Below are 19,334 nucleotides of genomic sequence, written 5' to 3'. Positions count from 1 at the left end.
GGAGGCAAATTATTTTAGCAAATTATTTTGGGAGGCAAATTATTTTGGGAGGCACATTATTTTGGGAGGCAAATTATTTTGGGAGGCAAATTATTTTGGCAAATTATTTTGGCAAATTATTTTGGGAGGCAAATTATTTTAGCAAATTATTTTGGGAGGCAAATTATTTTGGGAGGAAAATTATTTTGGGAGGCAAATTATTTTGGGAGGCATATTATTTTGGCAAATTATTTTGGGAGGCAAATTATTTTGGGAGGCAAATTATTTTGGCAAATTATTTTGGGAGGCAAATTATTTTGGGAGGCAAATTATTTTGGGAGGCAAATTATTTTGGGAGGCAAATTATTTTGGCAAATTATTTTGGGAGGCAAATTATTTTGGCAAATTATTTTGGGAGGCAAATTATTTTGGCAAATTATTTTGGGAGGCAAATTGGGAGGCAAATTATTTTGGCAAATTATTTTGGCAAATTATTTTGGGAGGCAAATTATTTTGGCAAATTATTTTGGGAGGCAAATTATTTTGGCAAATTATTTTACACTTTTGGTTATTGAGAAACAGCTCCTAAAACATTATTTGACACTTTTGGTTGTTGAAAAACAGCTTCTAACCATTATTTGACACTTTGGTTGTTGAGAAACAGCTCCTAAAACATTATTTTACACTTTTGGTTATTGAGAAACAGCTCCCAAAACATTATTTGACACTTTTGGTTGTTGAAAAACAGCTTCTAACCATTATTTGACACTTTGGTTGTTGAGAAACAGCTCCTAAAACATTAGTTTACACTTTTGGTTATTGAGAAACAGCTCCTAAAACATTATTTGACACTTTTGGTTGTTGAAAAACAGCTTCTAACCATTATTTGACACTTTGGTTGTTGAGAAACAGCTCCTAAAACATTATTTTACACTTTTGGTTATTGAGAAACAGCTCCCAAAACATTATTTGACACTTTTGGTTGTTGAAAAACAGCTTCTAACCATTATTTGACACTTTGGTTGTTGAGAAACAGCTCCTAAAACATTAGTAGAGGCAAATTATTTTGGGAGGCAAATTATTTTGGGAGGCAAATTATTTTGGCAAATTATTTTGGGAGGCAAATTATTTTGGGAGGCAAATTGGGAGGCAAATTATTTTGGGAGGCAAATTATTTTGGCAAATTATTTTGGGAGGCAAATTATTTTGGCAAATTATTTTGGGAGGCAAATTATTTTGGAAAATTATTTTGGGAGGCAAATTATTTTGGCAAATTATTTTGGGAGGCAAATTATTTTGGGAGGCAAATTATTTTGGGAGGCAAATTATTTTGGCAAATTATTTTGGGAGGCAAATTATTTTGGGAGGCAAATTATTTTGGGAGGCAAATTATTTTGGGAGGCAAATTATTTTGGCAAATTATTTTGGGAGGCAAATTATTTTGGGAGGCAAATTGGGAGGCAAATTATTTTGGGAGGCAAATTATTTTGGCAAATTATTTTGGGAGGCAAATTATTTTGGCAAATTATTTTGGGAGGCAAATTATTTTGGAAAATTATTTTGGGATGCAAATTATTTTGGCAAATTATTTTGGGAGGCAAATTATTTTGGGAGGAAAATTATTTTGGCAAATTATTTTGGGAGGCAAATTATTTTGGGAGGCAAATTATTTTGGGAGGCAAATTATTTTGGGAGGCATATTATTTTGGCAAATTATTTTGGGAGGCAAATTATTTTGGGAGGCAAATTATTTTGGCAAATTATTTTGGCAAATTATTTTGGCAAATTATTTTGGGAGGCAAATTATTTTGGCAAATTATTTTGGGAGGCAAATTATTTTGGGAGGCAAATTATTTTGGGAGGCAAATTATTTTGGGAGGCAAATTATTTTGGGAGGCAAATTGGGAGGCAAATTATTTTGGGAGGCAAATTATTTTGGCAAATTATTTTGGGAGGCAAATTATTTTGGGAGGCAAATTATTTTGGCAAATTATTTTGGGAGGCAAATTATTTTGGGATGCAAATTATTTTGGCAAATTATTTTGGGAGGAAAATTATTTTGGCAAATTATTTTGGGAGGCAAATTATTTTGGCAAATTATTTTGGGAGGCAAATTATTTTGGGAGGCAAATTATTTTGGGAGGCAAATTATTTTGGCAAATTATTTTGGGAGGCATATTATTTTGGCAAATTATTTTGGGAGGCAAATTATTTTGGGAGGCAAATTATTTTGGGAGGCAAATTATTTTGGCAAATTATTTTGGGAGGCAAATTATTTTGGCAAATTATTTTGGGAGGCAAATTATTTTGGGAGGCAAATTATTTTGGGAGGCAAATTGGGAGGCAAATTATTTTGGCAAATTATTTTGGCAAATTATTTTGGGAAGCAAATTATTTTGGCAAATTATTTTGGGAGGCAAATTGGGAGGCAAATTATTTTGGCAAATTATTTTGGCAAATTATTTTGGGAGGCAAATTATTTTGGCAAATTATTTTACACTTTTGGTTATTGAGAAACAGCTCCTAAAACATTATTTGACACTTTTGGTTGTTGAAAAACAGCTTCTAACCATTATTTGACACTTTGGTTGTTGAGAAACAGCTCCTAAAACATTATTTTACACTTTTGGTTATTGAGAAACAGCTCCTAAAACATTATTTGACACTTTTGGTTGTTGAAAAACAGCTTCTAACCATTATTTGACACTTTGGTTGTTGAGAAACAGCTCCTAAAACATTATTTTACACTTTTGGTTATTGAGAAACAGCTCCCAAAACATTATTTGACACTTTTGGTTGTTGAAAAACAGCTTCTAACCATTATTTGACACTTTGGTTGTTGAGAAACAGCTCCTAAAACATTAGTTTACACTTTTGGTTATTGAGAAACAGCTCCTAAAACATTATTTGACACTTTTGGTTGTTGAAAAACAGCTTCTAACCATTATTTGACACTTTGGTTGTTGAGAAACAGCTCCTAAAACATTATTTGACACTTTTGGTTATTGAGAAACAGCTCCTAAAACATTATTTGACACTTTTGGTTGTTGAAAAACAGCTTCTAACCATTATTTGACACTTTGGTTGTTGAGAAACAGCTCCTAAAACATTATTTGACACTTTTGGTTGTTGAAAAACAGCTTCTAACCATTATTTGACACTTTGGTTGTTGAAAAACAGCTTCTAACCATTATTTGACACTTTGGTTGTTGAGAAACAGCTCCTAAAACATTATTTTACACTTTTGGTTATTGAGAAACAGCTCCTAAAACATTATTTTACACTTTTGGTTATTATTATTTGTGATTATTATTATTTTGGGAGGCAAATTATTCTGGGAGGCAAATTATTTTGGGAGGCAAATTATTTTGGCAAATTATTTTGGGAGGCAAATTATTTTGGCAAATTATTTTGGGAGGCAAATTATTTTGGCAAATTATTTTGGGATGCAAATTATTTTGGCAAATTATTTTGGGAGGCAAATTATTTTGGCAAATTATTTTGGGAGGAAAATTATTTTGGCAAATTATTTTGGGAGGCAAATTATTTTGGCAAATTATTTTGGGAGGCAAATTATTTTGGGAGGCAAATTATTTTGGGAGGCAAATTATTTTGGCAAATTATTTTGGGAGGCATATTATTTTGGCAAATTATTTTGGGAGGCAAATTATTTTGGGAGGCAAATTATTTTGGGAGGCAAATTATTTTGGCAAATTATTTTGGGAGGCAAATTATTTTGGCAAATTATTTTGGGATGCAAATTATTTTGGCAAATTATTTTGGGAGGCAAATTATTTTGGCAAATTATTTTGGGAGGAAAATTATTTTGGCAAATTATTTTGGGAGGCAAATTATTTTGGGAGGCAAATTATTTTGGGAGGCAAATTATTTTGGGAGGCAAATTATTTTGGCAAATTATTTTGGGAGGCATATTATTTTGGCAAATTATTTTGGGAGGCAAATTATTTTGGGAGGCAAATTATTTTGGGAGGCAAATTATTTTGGGAGGCAAATTATTTTGGGAGGCAAATTATTTTGGGAGGCAAATTATTTTGGGAGGCAAATTATTTTGGGAGGCAAATTGGGAGGCAAATTATTTTGGGAGGCAAATTATTTTGGGAGGCAAATTATTTTGGCAAATTATTTTGGAAAATTATTTTGGGATGCAAATTATTTTGGCAAATTATTTTGGGAGGCAAATTATTTTGGGAGGAAAATGATTTTGGCAAATTATTTTGGGAGGCAAATTATTTTGGGAGGCAAATTATTTTGGGAGGCAAATTATTTTGGGAGGCAAATTATTTTGGGAGGCAAATTATTTTAGCAAATTATTTTGGGAGGCAAATTATTTTGGGAGGCACATTATTTTGGGAGGCAAATTATTTTGGGAGGCAAATTATTTTGGGAGGCAAATTATTTTGGCAAATTATTTTGGCAAATTATTTTGGGAGGCAAATTATTTTAGCAAATTATTTTGGGAGGCAAATTATTTTGGGAGGCACATTATTTTGGGAGGCAAATTATTTTGGGAGGCATATTATTTTGGCAAATTATTTTGGGAGGCAAATTATTTTGGAAAATTATTTTGGGATGCAAATTATTTTGGGAGGCAAATTATTTTGGGAGGCAAATTATTTTGGGAGGAAAATTATTTTGGCAAATTATTTTGGGAGGCAAATTATTTTGGGAGGCAAATTATTTTGGCAAATTATTTTGGCAAATTATTTTGGGAGGCAAATTATTTTAGCAAATTATTTTGGGAGGCAAATTATTTTGGGAGGCAAATTATTTTGGGAGGCAAATTATTTTGGGAGGCATATTATTTTGGCAAATTATTTTGGGAGGCAAATTATTTTGGGAGGCAAATTATTTTGGGAGGCAAATTATTTTGGGAGGCAAATTATTTTGGGAGGCAAATTATTTTGGCAAATTATTTTGGGAGGCAAATTATTTTGGCAAATTATTTTGGGAGGCAAATTATTTTGGCAAATTATTTTGGGAGGCAAATTATTTTGGCAAATTATTTTGGGAGGCAAATTGGGAGGCAAATTATTTTGGCAAATTATTTTGGCAAATTATTTTGGGAGGCAAATTATTTTGGCAAATTATTTTGGGAGGCAAATTATTTTGGCAAATTATTTTACACTTTTGGTTATTGAGAAACAGCTCCTAAAACATTATTTGACACTTTTGGTTGTTGAAAAACAGCTTCTAACCATTATTTGACACTTTGGTTGTTGAGAAACAGCTCCTAAAACATTATTTTACACTTTTGGTTATTGAGAAACAGCTCCCAAAACATTATTTGACACTTTTGGTTGTTGAAAAACAGCTTCTAACCATTATTTGACACTTTGGTTGTTGAGAAACAGCTCCTAAAACATTAGTTTACACTTTTGGTTATTGAGAAACAGCTCCTAAAACATTATTTGACACTTTTGGTTGTTGAAAAACAGCTTCTAACCATTATTTGACACTTTGGTTGTTGAGAAACAGCTCCTAAAACATTATTTTACACTTTTGGTTATTGAGAAACAGCTCCCAAAACATTATTTGACACTTTTGGTTGTTGAAAAACAGCTTCTAACCATTATTTGACACTTTGGTTGTTGAGAAACAGCTCCTAAAACATTAGTAGAGGCAAATTATTTTGGGAGGCAAATTATTTTGGGAGGCAAATTATTTTGGCAAATTATTTTGGGAGGCAAATTATTTTGGGAGGTAAATTGGGAGGCAAATTATTTTGGGAGGCAAATTATTTTGGCAAATTATTTTGGGAGGCAAATTATTTTGGCAAATTATTTTGGGAGGCAAATTATTTTGGAAAATTATTTTGGGATGCAAATTATTTTGGCAAATTATTTTGGGAGGCAAATTATTTTGGGAGGAAAATTATTTTGGCAAATTATTTTGGGAGGCAAATTATTTTGGGAGGCAAATTATTTTGGGAGGCAAATTATTTTGGGAGGCAAATTATTTTGGCAAATTATTTTGGGAGGCAAATTATTTTAGCAAATTATTTTGGGAGGCAAATTATTTTGGGAGGCACATTATTTTGGGAGGCAAATTATTTTGGGAGGCAAATTATTTTGGGAGGCAAATTATTTTGGGAGGCAAATTATTTTGGCAAATTATTTTGGGAGGCAAATTATTTTAGCAAATTATTTTGGGAGGCAAATTAATTTGGGAGGCACATTATTTTGGGAGGCAAATTATTTTGGGAGGCATATTATTTTGGCAAATTATTTTGGGAGGCAAATTATTTTGGAAAATTATTTTGGGATGCAAATTATTTTGGCAAATTATTTTGGGAGGCAAATTATTTTGGGAGGAAAATTATTTTGGCAAATTATTTTGGGAGGCAAATTATTTTGGGAGGCAAATTATTTTGGCAAATTATTTTGGCAAATTATTTTGGCAAATTATTTTGGGAGGCAAATTATTTTAGCAAATTATTTTGGGAGGCAAATTATTTTGGGAGGCAAATTATTTTGGGAGGCAAATTATTTTGGGAGGCATATTATTTTGGCAAATTATTTTGGGAGGCAAATTATTTTGGGAGGCAAATTATTTTGGCAAATTATTTTGGGAGGCAAATTATTTTGGGAGGCAAATTATTTTGGGAGGCAAATTATTTTGGGAGGCAAATTATTTTGGCAAATTATTTTGGGAGGCAAATTATTTTGGCAAATTATTTTGGGAGGCAAATTATTTTGGCAAATTATTTTGGGAGGCAAATTATTTTGGCAAATTATTTTGGGAGGCAAATTGGGAGGCAAATTATTTTGGCAAATTATTTTGGCAAATTATTTTGGCAAATTATTTTGGCAAATTATTTTGGGAGGCAAATTATTTTGGCAAATTATTTTGGGAGGCAAATTATTTTGGCAAATTATTTTACACTTTTGGTTATTGAGAAACAGCTCCTAAAACATTATTTGACACTTTTGGTTGTTGAAAAACAGCTTCTAACCATTATTTGACACTTTGGTTGTTGAGAAACAGCTCCTAAAACATTATTTTACACTTTTGGTTATTGAGAAACAGCTCCCAAAACATTATTTGACACTTTTGGTTGTTGAAAAACAGCTTCTAACCATTATTTGACACTTTGGTTGTTGAGAAACAGCTCCTAAAACATTAGTTTACACTTTTGGTTATTGAGAAACAGCTCCTAAAACATTATTTGACACTTTTGGTTGTTGAAAAACAGCTTCTAACCATTATTTGACACTTTGGTTGTTGAGAAACAGCTCCTAAAACATTATTTTACACTTTTGGTTATTGAGAAACAGCTCCCAAAACATTATTTGACACTTTTGGTTGTTGAAAAACAGCTTCTAACCATTATTTGACACTTTGGTTGTTGAGAAACAGCTCCTAAAACATTAGTTTACACTTTTGGTTATTGAGAACCAGCTCCTAAAACATTATTTGACACTTTTGGTTGTTGAAAAACAGCTTCTAACCATTATTTGACACTTTGGTTGTTGAGAAACAGCTCCTAAAACATTATTTGACACTTTTGGTTATTGAGAAACAGCTCCTAAAACATTATTTGACACTTTTGGTTGTTGAAAAACAGCTTCTAACCATTATTTTACACTTTGGTTGTTGAGAAACAGCTCCTAAAACATTATTTGACACTTTTGGTTGTTGAAAAACAGCTTCTAACCATTATTTGACACTTTGGTTGTTGAAAAACAGCTTCTAACCATTATTTGACACTTTGGTTGTTGAGAAACAGCTCCTAAAACATTATTTTACACTTTTGGTTATTGAGAAACAGCTCCTAAAACATTATTTTACACTTTTGGTAATTATTATTTGTGATTATTATTATTTTGGGAGGCAAATTATTCTGGGAGGCAAATTATTTTGGGAGGCAAATTATTTTGGCAAATTATTTTGGGAGGCAAATTATTTTGGCAAATTATTTTGGGAGGCAAATTATTTTGGCAAATTATTTTGGGAGGCAAATTATTTTGGCAAATTATTTTGGGAGGCAAATTATTTTGGCAAATTATTTTGGGAGGCAAATTATTTTGGCAAATTATTTTGGGAGGCAAATTATTTTGGCAAATTATTTTGGGAGGCAAATTATTTTGGCAAATTATTTTGGCAAATTATTTTGGGAGGCAAATTATTTTGGGAGGCAAATTATTTTGGCAGGCAAATTATTTTGGGAGGCAAATTATTTTGGCAAATTATTTTGGGAGGCAAATTATTTTGGCAAATTATTTTGGGAGGCAAATTATTTTGGGAGGCAAATTATTTTGGGAGGCAAATTATTTTGGGAGGCAAATTATTTTGGCAAATTATTTTGGGAGGCAAATTATTTTGGCAAATTATTTTGGGAGGCAAATTATTTTGGCAAATTATTTTGGGAGGCAAATTATTTTGGGAGGCAAATTATTTTGGCAAATTATTTTGGCAAATTATTTTGGCAAATTATTTTGGCAAATTATTTTGGGAGGCAAATTATTTTGGCAAATTATTTTGGGAGGCAAATTATTTTGGGAGGCAAATTATTTTGGCAAATTATTTTGGGAGGCAAATTGGGAGGCAAATTATTTTGGCAAATTATTTTGGGAGGCAAATTATTTTGGCAGGCAAATTATTTTGGCAAATTATTTTACACTTTTGGTTATTGAGAAACAGCTCCTAAAACATTATTTGACACTTTTGGTTGTTGAAAAACAGCTTCTAACCATTATTTGACACTTTGGTTGTTGAGAAACAGCTCCTAAAACATTATTTTACACTTTTGGTTATTGAGAAACAGCTCCTAAAACATTATTTGACACTTTTGGTTGTTGAAAAACAGCTTCCAACCATTATTTGACACTTTGGTTGTTGAGAAACAGCTCCTAAAACATTATTTTACACTTTTGGTTATTGAGAAACAGCTCCTAAAACATTATTTGACACTTTTGGTTGTTGAAAAACAGCTTCTAACCATTATTTGACACTTTGGTTGTTGAAAAACAGCTTCTAACCATAGATTTGTTCGATTTGAGATTTGTTCGATTTGAGATTTGTACGATTTGAGATTTGTTCGATTTGAATTTGTGAGATTTGTCACACCCATTACCGCTATATGAGAAATAATAAGAAATGAGAAATAATAAAAAATGAGAAATGAGAAATATTAAGAAATTATTTCTTATTCTTTTTCCTATTTTTTTCTTATTTCTTATCCTATTTTTTTCTTATTATTTTTTCCCACTGAGGATCGTCGCTCCACCTCCCTGACGCTAAACAGGTCACCGTGCGGTGGCGTTCCCTACCTGACATGCACTGAGGAACGTCGCTCCACCTCCCAGACGCTAAACAGGTCACCGTGCGGTGGCGTTCCCTACCTGACATGCACTGAGGAACGTCGCTCCATCTCCCAGACGCTAAACAGGTCACCGTGCGGTGGCCCTGGAGATGATGCCCAGCATGGCACGTCACCGTGACGACGGTGTTCACCCTCATACGGCCGTCGTTAAGCCTTCCATTCGTTACACTGAACCTGGGACACTTGATAACTACAAAGGGAAAAAGTACAAAAAAAGACTTAACCCATTCTGACCTGAGATCAGATTCATACGAGGTTTCCACTGGACACACACTGGTCTGATGAACCCATTCTGACCTGAGATCAGATTCTATAAAAATGTCAGTCGTTCTTGGATTTTTCAAAAATAGCAGACCTACAAGCTCGTAGCGCGCCACTCGGTGGCGCGCTATGATCTTGTAGATCTGCTATTTTTCAATAGCTAAAGCATAACATGATGCCCACACAGAAATGGGTTCCCGGTCAGAATGGGTTAATGCAAGACGGGTTTGCTTTTTTTTTTACGTTGATAAAAGGTTTGCTTTACAGCTTACCGTCTGAAGAAATCAAAGTAACTACATTGTCAAAGTGACTGATACCAGATGCTGAACATAAAAGCTTGCATGAAATAAGACGGTGTCCTTTTTGTGTTTCATTTTCAAGCAAGAATTTAATAAATAATAATAGTGGTGAAATAGTCATATTGCCCAGTGCCCACTGTTCAGACTTTTTGTTTACATTGTAATTTGTTTGCAATACTGGGTGTATATAAAAAGAAAAACAACAAACAATAGAGGACCAAAGTCTGATGTATTTTATTTTACACATCCTACCTGGGTTGTGTTTGTTTTGACCCATTCTGAATTCCCATGGACTTTTTCATAATCATATCACGTCAAATATGAACGGTGTTCCAAAAATTAACAAATGATCCCGGTGGTTTGACTCGTATGGATATGATGAAGAATTAACTGACAGCGAGAAAACGCTAAATGTTACCGCCACAGAATTAGTTAAATTTTCACCAGAAACTGACTGTATCAAATATGAGTGACTGACAACCTCCCTGACAATAATCTCTGAGACTGTGTTTATTTTTGTACCACAATGCTCATATGTGACGATTTTAAGATGACCTGATGTTATTCCCCTTCTCCATGGAGGAAAAGACCCGGAAAAGAAATCCCCGTTCATTTTCCTCATAGACTTTTCAGAAAGTATTTATTTAAAGACGTTTACGCCGCGGACAAAGCCAACTTGTCGTGACCAATCATGAGAACAAACACAATTTTTCGGGCCAAACAAAGAATTAGAAAAAAACAGCAGGCGATCGAGGAAGCGCAAGTTTTTCTCGCACTATCGAGAAAGCGCGAGTTTTTCTCGCACTATCGAGAAAGCGCGAGTTTTTCTCGCACTATAGAGAAACTCGCACTATCGATAAAATGTTCTCATGATTTGTCACGACAAGAGTTGGCTTCGTACAACGCTTAAAAAGGTCTTTAAATAAAACACGTTTTGAAATATCTATGGGAAAAAATGCATTGGGATTAATTTCCTGGGCCTCATGAAAGGGGGCGGGACTGCGACGCTCTATTGCAAGAAGATGCAATATGTGTACTGCAACATGAAATGTAATATGAACAATGCAATTCAATATATACACTTACCAATGCACCTGGGAAAAGATGGAGACCATTTTCCATCGGGTCCACAGGTCACAGCGCTGGATCCGTTCAGCATATAGCCGTCCCTACAGCTGAAGGACAGCGAGTCTCCAGGCCTGGAAACACCTGTTAATCCCTGGATCTGCATCTGGTCCGATGCCTTGAACTTGTTGGGTTCTTTACATGTAATAATGTCTCCAGCTAAGAACAAAGAGGGGAGGGAAAAAAGATGTGCAGTTTTTATTTTTGCGTAGTGCAAAATAGGCTCTGTACCGTGTACACAGCAGCCATATTGGAAAGAAATTGGGCCTCTTCCTTACATCCTTCAAAAGGTCTTACCAATAATAATTATTAGAGTTCTCAATGGGCCTGACAAGCAAAGCCCGGCCTTAACTGGCCTGGCCGAGGTTCGGGCCCAGCCCGACTAATTATAGCATATGTTAATTATCTAATTATCTACAAGCTCATAGCTCATAGTGCCTGCCACGCTATGAGCTATGATCTGCATATCAGTTTTTCAGAAAACTGTTAGGATTTAGAAGAACATCGTAGAATCGAATCGGCTTCACCCATTTTGGGGCGGGAACCCCTTTTGGTGTTTTAAACATGTTATAATTTAGCTAATGAAAAATAGCAGATCTACAAGCTCATAGCGCTACGAGCTTGTAGGTCTGCTATTTTTGAAAAATCGTGAAAATATTTATTTCAGAGGTCAGGCCTAAATGGGTTAATGGGAAAAGAAAAAAAAATACCATGACATCGTTTCTACATTAATTTCGTTTTGGGCAATTATTTGGGGGCCCCGGCCACTTGCAACACATCCTCACGGGTCACACCACCACACCACCGGGTTGAGAATCACTGACTTAAATAGCAATCCAGGACCTGAGGAAGCTGACCTGGAGTGTCGGCCTGGTCATCGTCACCACTCTGGGGCAGACACTGCGGCAGCGGAGGTGTCCAGGTGCCGTCAGCACCACAGGTGATGCGTTGTTGGGTTCCTCCGGTCTGGATGAAACCCGGGCTGCAGGTGAAGGTGACAGAGTCCCCCTGTCTGTGGGCTGAGCCGTTGGGCACCACAGGCTCAGAGCAGGTGTTCACTGGCACCGACCCGATCTCTATATGGAGACACAAAGGAGACGGATGTATGGAAACACAAAGGAGACAGATGTGTTTTGTGTTTTTGGTGCGAGACGCTGTCACGTATATCCAAGTATACAGTATATATATATCAGGCTTTAAGACCTTTTGCACTTCAAATGAATGTGAATATTACCCGTTTCATGTGCTATGCATCCTCACCCACTGACTGCAATGATGGGAATTTAGCATCAATCCATTTTATTGTATTTTTTTATCATTTTTAATTTAAGATTTTTCCAACATTTCGACAACAGAACAGATTCAGACTTGCATAGAAGACAGTGTACATTTACACATTTTGAACATATTAAGCATACACACTTTTATAATAATATAAAGAACAAAAACAATGAAAGAAAGAAAGAAAGAAAGAAAGAAAAGTGTCTCCCCATAGGATCCCACTGTAACAGACCCCCAGGCCTTAGTTTAAAGGAGAAATCCAGACCAAAAGTTCAAAAACACATGTGTACCCTGCATGAATCAGCCTATAATCCTGTCCCAACATAAGTACATGTTGGCCTTGAATTGTTTAATAGATGCCCCCTGTTCTCCATGTCCCCCACCTCCTCCCACAGTAAAATGCATGCGTTTTGGTCTGGATGTATCCTTTAAGAGGCTGTTTCACTACTCTTATCCGAAAGACAGGTCTTTTCCCATAAAACTGTCCCTCTGTTTCTGGACGTTTTTCCCAGAGAGGGGAACAGCCCAGGACCTCTTGACACCGTCTACCCACACCCGTGTCTACTCTAGGCCACTCTGTTAGGGGGGAGACACAGAGCCACAACATGCAGGTACCCCGGCCGCGTCCCCGTCTGGGGTAGGAAGGTCAAAATAAGAAAAAGCCGTTTGTTTGACATTGGCAGAGAATACTTAACTAATGCATGTTACTTACAACCGTGCTACTCAGCATATACAGTATGAATAGCACGGTTTGGGTGCGTCAAGTTGTGTGTTAAGTACTGGGTGGTAGGTAGCTTAAGGTTAGGTGTGGCACTCCACCTCAGCATCCATTTCCCGGGGGTTTTGCACATTCTAATGCGGACAGACTCCCACGTGTCACCGGCTGATACTAGTGACTTATTATGCCTCTCCCGACCGATTGTTGTTGCACACAATAGCTTCATCAGGCAGTACTACTTGTCAACCAGTAGGTGTACTACCAGACCCCATGAAAGTCGAACGTCTCAATGGAAGACCATGGAGACCACTATACATACTACTTATATAATTATGGTACGACAAAGACATGCTTAACAGAATGTTTAATTTCTTAAAATGAGTTTCAGACGGCAGCTCGAAACGGTACATATCATTCAGCATTATTACACCATAAACATTTCCGCTCAAAAGAACATTCACACCCAGTGCTACTATGTTTGTCTTTGTTTACTTGGAATCATTGCCACATTGTCTTGTGTAACGTGTAATGACTGGCAGTACAACCGCCGACTACTGTACCGCCGTGCACGCATATCTAACACCCTAACCCTGTGGTCAGGCACTGTCTGTACTCGCCTTCCACAGTCAATGACAGGCAGACCGACGCTAAATAGCACTCTGTCTGGCATTGCAGTTAGATGATTCTATGAGTCCATCTAGTGAAAATAAATAAATTAGTCTGTCCTAATGGAAACAAATATTCTCTCCAGTTTTCCTTGTGACATACTGTATCTTTGGGGGAAAGATTTACATACATAAGGGTTGGATTGGGGGTGGGAAGTGAGGACGCTGGCGTCGACTGTTCGCCGCTTCACCTCCCAATGTATGAATGAATGAACCATTGTAAAGCGCTTTGAGCACTTGGAAAAGCGCTATAAAAATGCAATTCATTATTATTATTATTATTATTATTATTATTATTATATTCATACCGTTAATATGAAAAAAGGTGCTATAAAGTAACAATGCAAGCCAGGAGTGCCGTGGATAAATAAAGTTATTTACAGGGTCAGGGGTGCCCTGCGCCAAATATATCTGAGAAGCAGGTCTGGTCTAGTGGGTCTAATGACAAGGACAGAGCCTTATAGCAGGCTGCTCAGGCTTCAAGATTCATAATCTCCTGTTTTAAATGACTCAATAATATCACGATTAAAATGACTCATAATATCACAATCAAAATGACTCATCCTTCACGAGTCACAACACACTCCGTTGACCCATAGGGGTCTGCAGCCTACTCGGCCCCCCCTCCTTTTCTCCCTCACCAGATATAGCTGATCTACAAGCTCACACGTGTTGTGAGTTGTAAAGAACAGGGGTTTTCAACTGATTATGAACCAGGGACCACCACGCTGACTAATAATCAACCTGGGGACCACCACCCTGACTAAGAATCAACCACTGTTGAGTTGGGTGAGGGGATATTAGTCGTCCGGAGCTATTCCTTTCCCATGGTTGCCCTTAACTCCGTTCTCTTAACCTTGCATATTAAACTCATAGATGGCAGACACATGCGATTGCATGATTATATGGGCACATTTGACATGTCCTAATAGACTCAACCTGTCAATCCGGTTCACTTTCCCGTGAAATTCAAACTCCCTTTCTGTGGAAGTTCTTGACATCAGACTTCCCAGTAACTGACATTGATGTCATCATACATCACCAGGTCACTGAAATCATGATTTTTCTTCTTCTTTTTTTTTTTTTTTGCTATTTTGCTTCCTAAACATGTTTTCTTTCAAACTAAAGCAAAATACACATTAAAAATACAGATTTAGATGTTTAGTTGGATAGTTTATTTTAGCCAATGACAGCTCGTTTTTCTGGGTGAAAAGCCACCATCTCTCAATGCAAGAATAAGAGATCCGCTGAGGTTAAGACAAATACGTGAACTGATGCGATCGTGGAAACTGGGAACCAGAGTGGGCAAACTGGGCATGCACTTAAACAAACACATGATTAAAATAGCCCAGTGGTCTTCAACCAGTGGTATAGTGGACCCTCAGACCCCCTTTCCACCGGTTAGTTCTTTTTGGTTTCTTAGTCCATGAGCCAGAGCCAGAGCCAGGGCTGGACTGGGACAAAAATTCGGCCCGGGCATTTTCGCGTGAATTAGGCCCAGACCGGCCCACCCACCACAACCAGTGCGCAGATATAGCAGAAACTCTACCGCCCGCTCCGTCGAGGCACACACAAACAAACAAGCCCTAATAATACCACCACTTTTACAGAACAACATAGGCCTAAAATCCTAAATGATACAAACCAACAGACAACTACACAACCCTTTGTAGAGGGTTTATTTGTCACTCACTGATAACAGGTACAGTGACATTATCATGATAGCACTGGCAGAATGGCAGCGAGCCCGGACCTTTCCTGGTGGCCTGGAGCCTATTGGCCTGCCTGCCTGTTTGTTTTTAATCATGGCGGCCCCCCCTACGGCCGCGGCCCACAGGGAAAATGCCCGGTATGCCCGGTGGCCTGTCCAGCCCTGGCCAGAGCTCCGAAATGGGTGGGAAAAAAACTAGACCTATATTAAATTGTTGATAGGATCAATACAAGTAAATTAATACATAACCCTTCCACAGTAGCTTTTTCATATTTTCTATTATTTTTGCAAATTTTCCTACATAATGCCTCATTTGTAGGCTATACTAAAAAAAAAAAAATTCATTGTCTTCGTGTATGCAAGTACTCAATTGCGGAAGTTTCATGGTGATAACAATCTAATATGTATGATTTTGCACACTCAATTCATAGGACTAATAACGTTGTTTTTTTTCTGAGAAATGTCCCTTTAAACGAAAAGACGTAGGCTACACTGGCCGCTGACGTCACCATCAAAACAGGCAGCATGTTGCACATGCCAAAACAAAATAGTAGATTCCATAGCGCGGTGGTAGCCTACGTGTCGCTGGCCGAAAAGAACCAAGTTTGGATTGTAGTCTACAATCCAAACACACACGTTCTTTGCTACAGTTTGTAGATAGACATGGCATTACTATTTTCGGTAAGGCATTGAATCGAGGACACGTTAGTAGGAGTAAGCACAGGCAGTTGTCAAAATAACGATACCTTTTACGCACAACCACAAACGGAACATAACGTAGGGCAGCTGATTCATAGCCCTAATGCCTTTTGCTCCGTTACATTAAGGCATTTCATAGAGCTATGGACCAGAGCTAGGCCTAAACGTAGAATTATATAGTTGGCTAAAGCCTAGCTCTGGTCCAGACCATAGCTCTAATCGCAGAAGCAGTAGAAGGCTATGGACCAGAGCTAAGCTAAAGCCTAAATGTAAACAAACTCACTTACTTTGACATGTTGATATAGGTGTCCATTTTCCAGCCATACACGAGTAAACAGCAAGTCTATTGTTTCCTCCAGATGGAGTGAATCCCTCCATGCATTCATAAAACACCTTCTCATTAGGATGGTATTTCTGTCGTATGGAGCTGGAGCTTTGCATCTTGCCGTTCGGAACGGATAAGTCTGGAGCAGCGCAGTGCTTGTTTCGAGGAGTTGGATGCATCCGAGCTGTGGGGGGGAAATGCAGGAATTAGGCAACGTCTAAGAGATATATGCTAATACAATATGTTTGGAAGTTTGAACATTTCCATTTACCCAAAGAATGCATCGTAAGCGAGAGAAAAACGATATTCCATCGAACGTCCAACATGTTTTCTTTTATCAAGTTGTGTGCCGTGCGCAAAGACGCAGCTCAGATTCTGCTGTGCTGCTGCTGTGCTTGACTTTTAATACTACGGGAGGTGGGGGTGGATTTATATACGCATTACGCACCCAAATTCAGACTGGGATGTTTGCACACCAGCATTCCCAATGCATTATGAATTGATTGAAGGATCTTACCGAATGGTTTTCCATGATGCGCTTATTGCGCTATATATCAGTCGACAGACATATTCCTGTCAGTGCCGGTTCTTATCAAACGTTTTCATATAAGTCAAGGACCCCAAAATGCATTATGTAGCTCAGGCTGCTATTTGGATTCCAGCCATGACACTGGAGCAAGTTCGTAACCCAGCTGTTAGAAGTTTCTCCATGATGCTAATCGTGATGCCAGGGACCCACATACAAGATGTTACATTTGACCACTTGTTTTCTTTTACAATATTTACTAAATGGCATCTCACAACAGGTCATCATCACCATTCACCACACATAGTTTGACTATCACTGTTGTCAAGTTATGTTTCTGCTCACTCTTTGTTGTGTTTGCTCCTTTGTGCCTTGATTGTTTATATTGTTGTTTTTACTGTACAGCACTTTGTAACTTTGTTTTGAAAAGTGCTCTATAAATAAAAATGTACTTACCTACTTACTTACTTACTTACAATGCACTGTTAGATCTGCTCTTTTCAAATATCGACCTATATAGTTTTATATTAAACTAAACTGATGCCATTTTGCCATTTGTTTGCTGATCCCATGGAATGTAAAGTGCATTAGGCCATAAATAAAATCCATTATTATTATTATTATTTATGCTGCTGTATTGTCTGAAGGAAGTTTTACTTACAGTAATGCACCTGTATGTGACAATAAAGTACAAACGTGACCTTGAGAACCACAGAGCAGCAATTGTAGACTTGATTTGAGGCCTAGGCCTACTTCTTTAAAGATGTCAACGGCTGTTTTTATACTGTGTTTTTATAGCTATAGCATATTTATTTATTTTTTGATGAAGCACTGAGAAAACTGTTGCGCCTTTCTTCGTCCTTTTTTCTTCAAACTTGACTACGGTAGCGGTGGTCTCAAAAACATAAGGGAAACTTTGACAGGAAAAGACTCGCTCACCGTATAGAAAATAGAAGTAAAACTCCTTAGACTGAGACTTAGAAAAATAGACTGTCTTTTATTTTATCATGCTCTTAAAGTGCTCTGTCTGTGCTCAAAGTGCAATTAAAAAGCAAACGTTTCGGTCCTTAATTAAGACCTTCGTCAGTGCTATATGATTTTCAGAGTTGCCGTGGATGAAAAGCCCCAAGTAAAACAAGGTTTGAGAACTAAACCACTGGTCTCATTGGAAGAGCAGGGAGACTGCAGTTGTGTTAGTTATTATAGAACACATTTTACCTTATAATTCCCTCTTATGGCCAGCCGCCAGTGACGTGGTTGACGCAGTGAAAGCCATAAATCCATCATGGCCAACTGTCGTAATGACACTCTCCCCTGAAACCGGGAGCACAATAATAACAAAATGTAGCAACCTTTAGCATTTTTGGCTAACGGCTAAAAACCATAGAGTATATATACAATATATTGTATAATAACTCTATGCTAAAAACCGGCCGAGATCCGCGCGTGCACGGGTGATCGTGCACGCGCGCCGTCCTTATGTGCATCGCTGCGTAAAATGCGATCTTTCGGGCTTGATAGCTTAATTTGTTATGAAAATAAACGATGATAGCTTTAATAGCATTCCGCGGACATCAGACTGTCTGACTGCAGAAAGCTAGTGGATGTTGTGATGCGTAGAACCGGAAATGACATCCCAAAATAGGCATAATGGTGCGTTCCCGCCACCTGGTGGCAATAATATATATTACAATACAATATGATTGCCGTGTGTGAAACTTGAGATGTGTATATACTAGGCCTATATCGCAGATTTTTCTTTTGGCATTAAAATGACGAATTTAAACATGAATAGTGTTGGCATAATTATAAATTCAATGTTAAATTAGGTTGGTCAGTAAGGGGGTTAATGGTAAATGGTGCATTTATATATAGCACTTTTGGTGCTTTACATTCACCCATTCACACACCGGAGGAGGGGGAAAACAGGCAAGGCATGCACAAACTCATCAGCAGTTTAAGGGGTTCAGTCAGTTCAACATTTCAACAGGACATTTCAACCCAGGATCGAAACTTCGCTCTATCTACCTCCTGAGCCACTGCCCACCCCTGATATTTATTTTGTAGTAGATTGTAGTAATTGTGATAATAATACATTGGCTTGGTGGAAAGTGTTTCTGGTATATTGTGAGTTTAGATTCATTACAAAGCTCTGACTGATTGGTTTCCATACGTGTATCATGTGCAGGTTTAGAGTAGCCAGATCATCAGACTGTAGAGATGCAGTCCACTCAGAGAGTGGGCGGCGTCTTTGGACTGGATCCAGGCTAGGTTTAGAGGGTGTGGTGGAATTTATGAATGATTTGAAATTATTTCCTAATAGGATGTTGAAATGCGGAGCAGGGGATTAAACCTGTCCAGTGTCTACAGTATCACCACGTTGCTATAGTAACTAATGTTTT

The 19,334-nt window shown here is 37.1% G+C and overlaps 1 protein-coding gene across 1 annotated transcript in view; it reads right to left on the bottom strand.

Annotated features, from left to right (window-relative positions):
• Positions 1–16,807, bottom strand: part of LOC308315267 (complement receptor type 1-like) — a 110,884-nt gene extending 94,077 nt beyond the window's left edge. The window contains exons 1-5 of the mRNA XM_080763153.1: positions 16,678–16,807; positions 16,369–16,590; positions 11,865–12,083; positions 10,969–11,166; positions 9,342–9,512 (exon numbers count right to left, since the gene is read on the bottom strand). Of these exons, the coding sequence (XP_080619279.1) occupies positions 9,342–9,512; positions 10,969–11,166; positions 11,865–12,083; positions 16,369–16,590; positions 16,678–16,732 (865 nt within the window). The 5' untranslated portion in view covers positions 16,733–16,807. The remainder of the gene's footprint in view (positions 1–9,341; positions 9,513–10,968; positions 11,167–11,864; positions 12,084–16,368; positions 16,591–16,677) is intronic.
• Positions 16,808–19,334: the final 2,527 nt, after the last annotated feature.

This window comes from Protomyctophum bolini, assembly GCF_963924005.1.
Source record: "Protomyctophum bolini genome assembly, chromosome: 5".
Taxonomy (NCBI): Eukaryota; Metazoa; Chordata; class Actinopteri; order Myctophiformes; family Myctophidae; genus Protomyctophum; species Protomyctophum bolini.
The sequence above is the reverse complement of the archived record's forward strand: the minus strand, read 5'-3'. Positions and strand labels throughout refer to the sequence as shown.